Source organism: Periplaneta americana, chromosome 7, assembly GCF_040183065.1.
Source record: "Periplaneta americana isolate PAMFEO1 chromosome 7, P.americana_PAMFEO1_priV1, whole genome shotgun sequence".
Classification (NCBI taxonomy): domain Eukaryota; kingdom Metazoa; phylum Arthropoda; class Insecta; order Blattodea; family Blattidae; genus Periplaneta; species Periplaneta americana.
In genome coordinates this window covers 57,844,508-57,858,748 of record NC_091123.1, presented here as the reverse complement: position 1 = coordinate 57,858,748, position 14,241 = coordinate 57,844,508, and the positions used below count along the sequence as shown (strand labels likewise).

The 14,241-nt window shown below is 35.8% G+C and overlaps 1 protein-coding gene across 2 annotated transcripts in view; it reads left to right on the top strand.

Moving 5' to 3' along the window:
* Positions 1-1,166, top strand: part of LOC138703126 (ATP-binding cassette sub-family G member 1-like) — a 77,969-nt gene extending 76,803 nt beyond the window's left edge. For both annotated transcript variants that reach the window (XM_069830734.1, XM_069830735.1), the window contains one exon: positions 153-1,166. In XM_069830734.1, the coding sequence (XP_069686835.1) occupies positions 153-497 (345 nt within the window). In that variant the 3' untranslated portion in view covers positions 498-1,166. The remainder of the gene's footprint in view (positions 1-152) is intronic.
* The last annotated feature ends 13,075 nt before the right edge of the window (positions 1,167-14,241 follow it).

Genomic DNA, 14,241 nt, shown 5'->3' with positions numbered 1-14,241 from the left:
AGGTAATTCGTTTTGGTTTTCTATAGTTGAGATGCCGAGATCTCCTTAAGTCAGAAGCAAAAAGGAAAACCTGGGCAACGCTGGGTGCTTTTAGCTAGTAAAAAATAAAAAAGGCATGACAGTTTTTCTAGTAATTGTTTTATATTTTGCAGATGGGACTCTTCATGGTGATATCAGTTGCTGTGCCATTGTTTCTGTTTTCTGGATTTTACGTAAGACTGAATGATGTGCCAGGTTACTTAGAGTGGCTGACACATGTGTCTTCCTTTCGCTATAGCTTCGAAGGAGGAATAGTTGCGATATACGGCAACAATAGGTCGAAATTAGAGTGTTCTCAACCCTACTGCCATTACAGAAATTCCTCTAAAATCTTGGATGATTTTAATATGTCGGATGCCACATATGAAAATGATCTTCTGGCAATTGTAATATGGTACTTCATTATGCAGATAATGTTCTATATTGTCCTGAAGTTGCGGTTATATATTTCGAAATGAACAAATACATTTTACACAAATGACATTTACTGCACTGTATGAATGATCCATTTCTTACTATGGCTTGAATGAAAACATGATCAAGAAGGACGACAGTTCTCTGCGTTTGCCACAAGGAAATGACAAATCACTTATCGGATTCAGATTGCAAAACTTTCACTCTTCATTAAAGATCATTTATTGCATAAAACTTTTGAAGAAAATACAGTTGCAGTCAGGTTGGATAAAAATTGTGATTTGTTAAAATTAAAAAACAATCGATTTTTATACAACAATAAGACAATTTTTACACAAAATTATTTACAAATTAGAAATTTATAAACTCTCACAAAGAGTTGAAGATTAAAAGTAATCTTAAACCTATTTTTACTTCAAGTATTATAGACAGAATAATACACCTATGCTGCCATCGGCATAGCTCAGTCGGTTAAGGCACTTGCCTGCTGGTCTGAAGTTGCGTTCGGGTGCGGGTTCGATCCCCGTTTGGGCTGATTACCTAGTTGGGTTTTTTCCGAGGTTTTCCCCAACTGTAAGTTGAATGCCAAGTAATCTATGGCGAATCCTCGGCCTCATCTCGCCAAATACCATCTCACTATCACCAATCTTATCAACGCTAAATAACCTAGTAGTTGATACAGCATCGTTAAATAACCAAATAATAAATAAATATACCGTATGCTTAATGAACTTACAATGAAAGAGTAATGGAACGGAGAAAAATTCTCTCTGGCGCCGGGACTTGAACCCGGGTTTTCAGCTCTACGTGCTGATGCTTTATCCACTAAGCCACACCGGATACAACCCTGGCGTCGAACAGAATTGTCTCTGATTGAGTTCCAACTCTTGGGTTCCCTCTAGTGGCCGCCCTCTGCACTACGTCATAGGTGTCTATGAACATAGGACCGAAGTCCACACATGTGCTGAGGTGCACTCGTTATGAGTGACTAGTTGGCCGGGATCCGACGGAATAAGCGCCGTCTTAAATCACTTCGTGATTTACGCATATCATATATTATTTCAATGTACCGAAGTACACATGATATTTTCATGCAGATGTTCTGCGTCATCATACGATGAAAGAGTAATGGAACGGAGAAAAATTCTCTCTGGCGCCGGGACTTGAACCCGGGTTTTCAGCTCTACATGCTGATGCTTTATCCACTAAGCCACACCGGATACTGCATGGAAATATCATATGTACTTCTGTACATTGATATAATATATGATATGCGTAAATCACGAAGACGGCGCTTATTCCGTCGGAGCCCGGCCAACTAGTCACTCATAACGAGTGCATCTCAGCACATGTGTGGACTTCGGTCCTATGTTCATAGACACCTATGACGTAGTGCAGAGGGCGGCCACTAGAGGGAACCCAAGAGTTGGAACTCAATCAGAGACAATTCTGTTCGACGCCGGGGTTGTATCCGGTGTGGCTTAGTGGATAAAGCATCAGCACGTAGAGCTGAAAACCCGGGTTCAAGTCCCGGCGCCGGAGAGAATTTTTCTCCGTTCCATTACTCTTTCATCGTATGATGACGCAGAATATCTGCATGGAAATATCATATGTACTTCGGTACATTGAAATAATTAATGAACTTAGTTACTGATACAGCATGTTCATTTAGATCAGTGATGGGGAAATTCCTACATAATATGCATGCACTGTGTAAGATTGAAATGACGTAGATACCGGTACATATTTCATGCACAAGGAACCTGTTCACAGCTGGTAGCATAACATGTGAGGATGGGTTAAGGATGAGTGAGTTGTTCGGTGATGCAAACAAATTGAAGTTAAGGGGAGGTTGTAAGCTGATTTGGATCAAAATTAACATTTTTTGGTTTTTAGCTGAACTAATAAATTAAGAAAAAGGCGGTAGGTTAAGGAAGATCACAACTACAGGTGTGCAAATTTTCATAGATGTAGATTGAATAGTTTCTGAGATAAGTGTACCTGAAGTTGCTAAATTTAACATGGCGAGGATAGGGCTTACAACCTCCCCTTAAATCACGCAAGATTATCATTAAGAAGATCATTCAAGAATGTTTCACAATCCAATTCTACCTACCCCATCCCCATGCTAACTGTTATGATATGTTTCATAATGACATTCTAAATAATAAATGTTCTTACAGTGGTAATAACGTTTTCATAAACTAAACACTGTGTCCCGTTTTCTGCCTCCGAAGATAAATAACCTCTTTTTCACAGAGGATTCGTTTTACACCCTGAGCGTCATTTAACATCACTCATAGTAACCATACTGTAACTGACTCACAAAGACTCTGTTTATATACACAAGATTGATTGATTACGTATTTGAGTTCGCTTTTTAAGTGCTGCAATCGATGTTTGTGGATCACTGACTTTAATGAGACAAATTCAAGAGCATCTGAATGTTAGACAGCCCTTAGAACAATGCACACAAGTGAAATCACTGAATGCATGCTATGTAAATGCACACGGACGCCCATATCTGGTTTAGATATATGATAAAATCAAAATAAACAGTGTTACTAAGGTTACATGCTTTATGCTGATGATGAAGTACCTGAAATTAAATTCTAGTTGCATTTTTATGGTTTTTACAACAATTTATTTCAACATGTTATAATTTATATTCGTGTTTGCATTTAATTTTATAAGTATATAGGGTGATTCAATAAAACTTTTTTGAAGAAATTTACTTGCGATAAGAAAATGGGGCTCACAATATCAATTAAATTTTACCTAGTAAACATTTTAAAGAATAATGACTACGGGTATAGATTAATTCTAAATTATGCAGAAACTATTTTTATTCATGGAAATCGTACAATTCCTTTAATGCATTTGAATTGCTATTACACAAGGTTGACAATGTTATATGAATCACTTTTCTATCATTATTAGTTTAGGAGTTTCGAACATAGACCTATACATTTTTAAACTTGCTATTAGACAAATTCGTAAGAGGAATGTATGACTGTGTGTAGGCTTGAGAGGATAGAAAGACAGGAGGGAGCAATTCAAGAGAAAATACTTGAAATTGGTGTGATGGATATGACTTCAAACTACACATTCAGCTTCTACGCCCCCATAATCCTCAGTGAAACACTGCCAAATATTCAATTGCTGTTATCGGTTTTAGTCATATGTAAATGGTTTAGATTGGATGTGGAGGTAACAGGAGTATTAGATTATTATATCAATCTACATTTCACTCTATATATTTTTAAACGTTTTATGGTTGTGACATGGAACACTTCATTTCTACTTTCTTTTATTACTGTTCACTACATTCTCAAACAGAACAGAATATTAGCTTATATATAAAAATAACAACCGCTGAATTTTACTAAACTTTTGAAATATTCACAACATGAAACAAATTCGTAATCAAAATAATACGAACAAAATAACTGATTAACACAGCAGATAAGAAATGAATTGTGGGTAATTCGACGGCCATATTAGTTACACCTTTTGGTTTCACCGTTTCAAGCTTATGGTCCCTCCTGTCTTTATATCCTCTCAGGTGTAGGCCTATCTTCGAAATTGAGTAACTTAATAATTGAAATATACCTCAATTAATGTTAATGTTTTCCTCCATTTGACGTATGTAGTTTGGCGCAGATTTCAGAGAGGCACTGCAGTTCCATTAATGTTGGCCAGGATCAGTGGCGGTGCGTCCTAAGCATTCAATGGTTCACAGAACCCCCAGGAAATACAAGGAAAAACAATTTAATTGTTTAAATAAATTTATTTATAATTTACACTATCATTCTTTGTTTCTTGCTCATCTTTAATAAGTTTATCCATTTTGAATCTTGCATACACTACTTTTAACACTTGAATATAAGTCATTGATTAACTAGCGTACTTACTCGTGTTAATTATGTAAGTTTGTGCGGCTTACAGCTGTTTCGGTGCTTCATCACCATCCTCAGAGCCTACTAGATCTCGGCGTCATCTCTAACTTCTCTGCCTGTTATGTGGGTGCGTTTGATTGTTGAAAGGTGGAGTCAAATAGTGTGTGTGTATGCTGAAATTGATCTTTGTGTTGAGAATTTGAAACTAAAACACACCCCGATCAAATTCTCAACACACAGATCAATTTCAGCACACACACACACACACACACACACACACACACACACACACACACACACACACACACACACACACACACACACACATACACATACACACACTATTTGACTCCACCTTCCAACAATCACACGCACCCACATAACAGGCAGAGAAGTTCGAGATGACACCGAGATCTAGTAGGCTCTGAGGATGGTGATGAAGCACCGAAACAGCTGTAAGCCGCACAAACTTACATAATTAACACGAGTAAGTCCGCTAGTTAATCAATTACTAATAAGTTTACTTGCGACTCTGATGTATTTTTGTCGTATGAAAACCTATGACTTGCAGAGATCGAATACATGCTTACGAGATTCAATTTCTCCTCTGAACCTCGCCGAGTCAGCTTCAGGGCGGGGGAGAAAGATAAGGGGGAAATGCTGAGCTCAACTGTCCAGTGACGTAATAGTGAGACAGCCGACATGCTATGGCGGAATGGTCGTGCCTGGTATTTTAGTCTTAATACGAGTATATTTTATCAGTGAGTGTGACCAGTGATCGTTTCCAAAGAAAATGAATAGTGTTCAATATCTTTTACAAACAAATTTTTCAGTTTTAATCTTGGAAGATAAATGTAAAATAAAGAAGCTTGGAAGGCCATTACCTTAACTCGATTTAAAGCAAGCACAAACAAGCCGAGATAAGATATTTTGGAGGGGTTTAAATGTAAAAAAAAAATACGACCGAAACAGCTGGATTTGCGGTTGTGAATCTACAAATACTGTAAATTATTTTGTTTCCCGTGTCTGCTATTTACTAAAAGTAAAGATACGAGCTGGACGTGTACTGGTGTGTCAGATTTAAGTCATTTGACACAGAAAATTAAGAAGCATGAGGAATCTATTGCTCGTAAGAATGCTTGACTAGTTTTATCTGTCCTTGGAAGAACAGGAATTGGGCAAAAGTTTAAGCTCAGCTTTCAGGCAGAATATTGAAAGGCAGAATGATAACGTAAGGAAAAGTCGCTATGTTCTTTCAAAGATAATTGATCATCATCATCATCATAATCATCATCATCAGACTCATTTTAAGATAATAATCTACTTTAAAGGACTGTAGTATTTTTTTAATTTTTCAGAAATGAGATATTGTTTAAATTGTTGGAAAATTGTAGAAAATTGCAAAATTGTAAAATTGTAAAAATTGTAAGAAATTTGTGAAATTGTAATTGTAGTCTTGTAAAATTTTGACTTGTTCCACATAGTAAAGCTTCATTGCTAATGTAAGAACTATGGAATGTAATAAATTAAATGGAAAAAAAAATAAAACTATGTAATATAATAAAAGTAGTGAACCCCTTGTCATTTTAGGCACGAGCCGCCACTGGCCAGCATATTCCATTATGTGGACCCTATATATATTAACTAAACAGAACCAAACATTTTGACAATTTTATGATCCATAATAATATAGTCTGTTATAATGAGTACTTTTATACTCCAAGTTTCTTATTGTTTTACCATCGTATAAATAAACACGCGAAAATATGCCGAAAAAAATGGTGAATTTAAATGAAAACGTTACACATTCTTACACCATATTTGATAGCTTAGCTTGGTTGCCTCTCGCCAAAAACACTCTCATAAATGCTCTCTCTCGCCTAAAAGCACTCTCATACATGCTCTCTCTCTCTCGATTCTACATTTTGTGCATAGTAATAGAGAACGAATGAACAGGTGTGTGAGTGAACTATAACCCATTAATTTTCTTTTCCATCTACATTGAACAATACAAATTTTTTACTGTGTTATTTTATACTGGAACATTATTAAATATACTGTACTTATACAAATCAGATAAAAATAAATATTATTGTTTAACAGTATATGAATATTTTTATTACACATATTTACATATATCCTTTATTCGTTCTAAGAAGCAGTGCTACATCGTTGAGACATATATTTTCTAAACACAAATGTATCAATATATTTACAAACTGGGGCAGTCTATAAATTATTGCAATATTCAGTATAATTCGAGACGTTTACGGTTTTCAACGTGATGCGAATATTTTTTAGAGCTGTACCATATGATAGATGCAGAAACATCCAATTTTCGGAGCTACAGATTGGCTCTCTAGTCAGGGAAGAAGAGGCGGGGTGTGACAGCGTTTTACCGTCACAGCTCTGGAAAAATCGCTATGACAGACTAATAGCGATTTTATCACAGTATGATTTTTGTGTTCGAATGATTCTTGGCGATTGTGAATGTTGCAACGCGCTGGCTTTCACATTCATTAAGATGATGGCAATACATGCCAAATTCCAAGGGTAATGTTATCATCAGTCGTAATGTAAAAGTTTCTTGTTGCTGCAAGTCTCAGTTGGACTTATTTTACATACAATTTTCATTGAAATCGGTCCTGCCATTATCGAGTGAAAACGTAGCAAATGTTCCGAGAGATACATTAACAAAAATTCCAAAAAATGCGATTTTCTGTCTCAGAATAGTTAATTATACTGTACATGTTAACGCCAGTGACACCAATGGGAATATTACCAGAAAAATTTAGGTTACAGTTTTATTATTAATATAGATTAGAGTAGCCACGTGTCCCATGTTGTAATAGATGTCCCATTTTTGAACCGGAAAAGCTTGTCCTGTATGAATTCAATACGTTCATTCCTTCGTAGTTTTCTGCCTAAGAGCAAGTCTTTTACTGTAAAGCTAGCATTCTCCAATCTTCCCTCTTTTCCGCCTTTTGCTTGGTCTGGTAACCAAAAATCCCTTATTTACGGACGTTTCATAGTTGGCCAACGTTTTTATTTTTATTTTCCTTTTATTCTTTATCCCTACTCTTTGTACAGATATCGTGTGGTACTCGTATAGTTTTGATAAGAAACCGTAAATTCCTTATCAACAGTATTTTTAGAAAGGTAATGACGAAGCAAATAAATTTAAAACTTTATCTGCTTCTGTTTCATTTAAAAGTAATTATTATATTCCCAATCAATAGCTGTGCATGATTATTGATAAATTATTGTTGTTTGATTGTGTTATGTATGTGTGAAGACGTTAAAAGTGTTTCAAACCAAAATGATTCTTCTCCCCATGAAAAAAAAATAAAAGAGGCCATATTGAATTAAAAATATAGAACATCATTTACTACCTAGTTTGTGCAAACACATCCTTTGCATTATTTACCTCTTCCCAATCTACATCTTTAATGTCCATTCTAAATTTCATTAATACGAATAAACTAATGGTTAGTAATAAGTAATAAGCTAGTAACTAAAGACACTTTTCTTAGTCTCACAAGATTGGAATGAGTATAAGTGTGCACGGGGTATACAATACGACACGTGTCCTTCAGTAGACACTCTGCTCACAAACACGAGTAACGCGTACTTCAGGGTCACTCTACAACAGATTCCTTACTCCTAAACAAGTACAGTACACTTCAGTTTAGCAATGTTTATAATATGTAGGGAGAGGAGAACGACAAGGATGTCCTTTATCACCTACCCTGTTCAACATCTACTTGGAGGATTTAGTGAATAACTGTTTTCAGAACATGGGAGGACTGACAGGAGGAAGAATAATAAAGTGTGTAAGATTTGCTGATAATATGGCATTGTTAGCAGAAGAGACGACGATACTAAGGGATATGCTGCTAGAGATAAATGACAGCTGTGAGCAGTATGGAATGAAGATAAATGCTAACAAGACGAAGATCATGGTCATAGGAAGAAAAGTAAAGAAGGTAAACTTGCGAATTCTTAATGAGGCCACAGAGCAAGTGTACAGCTTCAAATACTTGGGATCTACTACAAGTAGTAATATGAGCTGCTGCCAGGAAGTCGAAAGGAGAATAGCAATGGCAAAGGAAGCTTTTATTAGAAAAAGGAGCAGCTTCTGCGGACCTCTGGAGAAAGAACTAAGGAAGAGACTAGTGAAGTGCTTTGTGTGGAGTGTAGCATTGTATGCGGCAGAAACGTGGACTTACGACGAGAAGTGAAGAGAAACGACTAGAAAGAAGCATTTGAAATGTGGATGTGGAAAAGGATGGAACGTGTGAAATGGAGACAGAATAAGAAACAAAGCTGTGTTGGAAAGAGTGGGTAAAGAAATAATGATGCTGAAACTGATCAGAAAAAGGAAAAGGAATTGGCTGAGTCACTGGTTGAGAAGAAACTGCCTTCTGAAGGATGCACTGGAAGGAATGGTGAACGGGAGAGGAGTTTGGGGCAGAAGAAGATATCAGATGATAGACGACATTAAGATAAATGGATCATATGAGACAAAGAGGAAGACAGAAAATAGGAAAGACTGGAGAATGCTGGATTTGCAGTGAAAGTCCTGCATTTGGGCAGAACACTATGAATGAATGAAATAATATTACGCATTACTAGTTGAAATAAAGGTGTCTAAAACAAGTGTACGAAAGTACAGAAGTGGGTAGATGAATTCGGAAGACTGTATGTCTGTATAAGTGGCGACATTATTGTGCGTAATTTATGTAAGAGTAAGACTGACATAATCTGTTCTAAAAGATGGTATTTATAGCAGCACTGTAATTCAAAAGAGGACATATAAATCATATGAAATTAATAGAAAGAAGTGAGTCTGACCTTCAACTAGTAATTCAGTGCCAGCGGACAAATTTAGCAGATCTGTATGAAATGATGGTGCAGGCCAACATTCCTTTGAACAGAGCTGAGCACAAACACTTAAAAAAAATTGTTGGAAAGTACACTTGTACACAAGTGTGTACGCACTATGTTACAGTAATAGCGGTATTTTAAGTTAAATTTTACAACAAAGATTATTGTAATATAGGCTTAAACATTTCATTCAGAGCAGTACCTGTGTTAGAGTTGTACTGGTTTTTAAGTTAATATCACAGTCTAAGACATACAGTCACGCAACTCATACGTATAAAATATGCCAACATTTGACAGCTGGCGCGACAGTAGCCCTCTAGCGGCAGGCAAGTTAAAAGTGTGCACACGACATATGATAACACATCAGAAAACGGGTTTTGCGTAATTTGTTTTATATTTTTATGCTATACAGTAAGTGTATATGATTCTTATTAATTTTAATTTAGAATCCTAGAAGAATTTCACACGCAGTTAATCTACAAGTTTCAGAAGCTGAGAATAAACGTAATTCTTTCTGCTCCTTACAACTGAATCATGGAACTGTTCACGTATCATGGTTTGAAATAATATAATTGTTCGTACGTGGATGGTTAATTAAATTCATTCCTGAATATATTTATGAATCATTAGAACTCTATATTTCCTGTGAGAAGAGTCAAAATTAGTAGCTTCAAAATTGTAGGTTACATTGCGTGGTGAACGCCTCTCCCTATTTCCTGAGAAATTAACTATTTTCCATACCGCAAATTGGGGTAAACTCGGCCGCTGAGGTAAACTTGAAAATAAAAAAGGGGAAGATTTAAACCTTAATATGACAGACATTGATTTATGAAGTTTATTATTTTTCATTTCTTAAGAACCGGTATTTCCTTTATTATTTTGAGTGACAAATAGTGCTGATATTATGGTTTAAATGTTTATGGCAAGTTTACCGCATTTTACATTACATTTCCAGTTTTCACACATAATGCCTAATTTTAACTTATCCTACCTATATAATACGTAATTTACATGCCCTTACTGTTAATATGACGTAGGTGAAAACAAATAAATGAACACACAATTTTGTTGAAAAAATTGTGACTTCAATTAACTCAGAAAATGTAGGCCTAATTTTATTTTCAGAGCAGAAGTGGTGTAAGTCAAAATGGGTAATGAGGGTTAAAGTAAACATTCTTTAAAATACAGCGCAAAGTAGCAGTTAATATTGAATTTATTTAAACTATTAGTAGTCAGTGAATAGCACGAAGGATATATTAATTGCTACTTTGCGCTGTATTTTACAGAATATTTACTTTAAATCTCATTACCTAATTTTGACTTACACCACTTCTGCTCTGAACAGCTCAAATAATCACTGGGAATGTAAAATCAACACCAATAGCAGTCATGCAAATTATTACAGAAAAGATTGCTTTTTATATTAAATTTAAAAAGGCTCTTGAGAACTTAATACGTCTGCCACATGAATCTACACCAACACATCAGAAATCTATCGACACAGTCTGGATTTATTCAAGAAGTGAATATTTTGCAAAAGGATTACAATACTCCATGAATTCTTGAAAAATTAACACCATGATCCCTACTTGAATGCAATATAACGTTCAACTTTTGAAAAATATATAGAAAAAAAACACGAATACAAAAATTATGGAATTACTTGCATTAAAAACTGTAGATACATTATCCAAAATCGGAATGGTTACACATTTACACATATGATTTCTACAAAAAAAATAATATACTGTAACAGGTATTTACTTTGTTTTTATTTAAACTCTCCTTCCTGACATACAAATAGGTAACTGATAAGTAATAATAATGTTTTATAGAACACAATACGTAGGCTACCTACAACGTGGATTATTGGTTATTCCTGAGTTATGATTTTCTCATGGTCTTTAGGGAATCTGAAGAACGACAAATTCGGAGATTTAAACTTGTTGTTACTGCAATTTTCGTCATTGCACACATTGCCTTTATTCCGACGTATGATTAAAACGTTATTATAACATCTCGCATCCCTTTAAAGCACGTGCTGGCTGAACGAGACTATGGCCAGTGCCTTGCCTGCCGCTTGGGCGCTAGTGTCGCGAATGTTGGCAGAAAAAGTGTTGAAGTTTCGTGACTGTATGTCTTAGACTGTGTTAATATTTTGCAACAAAGATTATTGTAATATAGGCCTAAACATTTCATTCAGAGCAGTAGGCCTACCTGTGTTAGAGTTGTACCAGTTTTTTAAGTTAAAAGTTTACAACAAAGATGATCGTAATATAGGCTTAAACATTGCATTAGAAGCGGTACCTGTGTTACAGTTATACCGGTGTTTTAAGTTACAATTATATAATAAAGATTACTGTAATATGGGCTTAAACATTACATTAGGAGCGGTACCTATGAAAGTAACATTTTAAGTTAAAATGTTACATCAAGGACTGTTGTAATATAGACTTAAACATTTCATTAAAAGTAGTGCCTGTGAAACAGTAACATTTTAATTTAAAAGTTCACAGTACAGACTGCGTTTATTCTTTTGTAATAAGCAACACAGCCCTACTCTTGAAATCATTCTTTTATGTGTGTACTGTGGTTGTCCTTGACGCGGAAGTCCATTTGGCTCATTGCACAAATTCCGTACTCACTTAACTTCAAAGTGTAGTGGCTAAGATTCTGGTCTCTAGTTATAACAGCTTCAATGGTGTAAGAATAAGATATTTTTCCATATACGGCCTCTGTTTAGTGAGGAGGGGCTCGCGACAGGAAGAACTTGGCTGTGGGATCAAACTGGGCATGCGCGAATTTCTCATGCAGTGCCAGCGTGATCCTTATCTGGATTTATTTTCGCGTGCACATTCCAGATCAAATCAAGAAGTTCCCTTTGTACTCCGGTTACACATATTGCATATACGAAGGTTATGTTTAGTTAGTTTAGGTTTTTATCAACCAAGTCCGCGCAAGCGCACTTTGATCTCACGGCCAATCTTCCTGTCGTGAACGCACGTGTTTAGCGCGCTCTGAGACGGCACGAACAGATTTCTCTTTCTTTTAGAATTTCCTCGTATTTTCCTCGAGTTAAATGTTGGAACTATTCCTTATTAGCATTCTAAAAATCTGGCAACCATATGTAAACCCCGTAACAACGGCGTATACATGGACGGAACCTTTGAATACTGCTTTAATTTTTCATACTAAATAATAATTCATGGAGTGAAGAACAATTTTATTATATCATTTTGGTATATTGCGCTTTAGCGAATAAGAGCGTACATAACTAATAATAATAATAATAATAATAATAATAATAATAATAATAATAATAATAATAATACGTTTGCACAAGTCATTGAAGAAAGATTGTTGTTAGATCTGATGAACATAATAATTAGCATAAAGGAACTAAATATTCAACAGCGAATTAAATTTTCTGGGAGGGGGCACTATGAGCCTCCTCCGTGTGTCGTCAGCCGGCGTTCGGGAAATGCTATGGAATGATGACAAAATGAAAAAATGTTGACGGTATGATGTAGATGCCTATTATGGGAAAACGAGAGAACCCCGAGAAAAACCCCAACTACGACCTTGTTCGCCACAAGTTTTTCGTGAAAAATCCCGGCCATACTGAGACTCAAACCCGGACCACTCAGCCACCGCAGGGAACAAGGACTCCAAAGACATTTATTTAGTTAATAGATTGGATTGTTTTTGGTGATATATTTTACGACGCTTCATCAGCTGCTATGGTTATCTAGCGTCTGGATAATTATGAAGGTGATAATGCCAGCGAAATGAGTCGAGAGTCCAACACCGAAAGTTACCCAGCATTTGCTGTTGTTGGGTTTAAGAAAGCCCCGGAGAAAACCTCAACCAGTAACTTGTTCCAACCAAGATTTGAACCCGAGCCCGGTCGTTTTACAGTCAGTGATGCTAACCATTACTTCATAGCGGTGGAGTAGTTAATAGATTCAGTATAAAAATACTGTGAGAAACATAGGACAAGCCAGTTCCACTACTCTGGCAAAGTTAGGGTTACTATCCGTCCGACAAAAGGAGGACATAATGTCCTCTTTTATAAAAAATTTGAAATGTCCGACATTTCGTATTTCAACTAGAATTAATATAAATATTGACTAATGTGCGATATTATGCATAGAATACCTAAACAAATGGTGAAAACATATGAAAGAATTTAACTGCTTTCAATGGTTGAAGCTGGAACACATAAAAAAAAAACAAAATATGATGACCTATTGACATGCATTGAATTCTTACACTTCAAAAATGTCACTATTAATGATTTTAAGCTATTTTATCAATTTTATTCTGCAATGTACAGTAGTGGCAAAGAAAACCGGACCCACCCTTGTAGCTGATTTCAGAGACTTGTTCACTCCAGAGCACGATAGACTGGTAACTAAGACTTTCGTGGTTCGAATCCTGCCTGGTAAGGAAACTTTTTTTTTTGTTCCTTATTCAAATTTATTCCCAATACTTTTCGATTGTTGGTAAAATTCATGTTCTGGGAATAATAAGTAGTAAAATATCGCTGCAATCGAGAAGTATTTGGAATAAATTTGAATAAGGAACAAGAAAAGATTCCTTCCCAGGCAGGATTCGAACCACGAAAGTCTTAGTTACAAGTCTATCGTGCTCTGGAGTGAACAAGGCTCTGAAATCAGCTACAAGGGTCGATCCGGTTTTTTTTTTGCCACTACTGTACAAAGATATGCCAATTAAGTTAATGTGGACAAAGATTTAAGTTTAGATAAACAATGGTGCAAATTCTTCAATTCCAATACTTCTGCGAGCACTGAAACTTTCTCAGAACTCTTAAAAATATTTCAGTTCTATTTATTTATCCCAAGTCACAATGGAAGTGTTGAGAGAGTATTTTCCTTAATATCTGCTCAGTGGACGAAATAACGAAATCGCATGCTAACGGAGACAGTCAGAGGTATCATCATGGTGAAATATAATTTCATGGACACGTCCTGTGAACAGT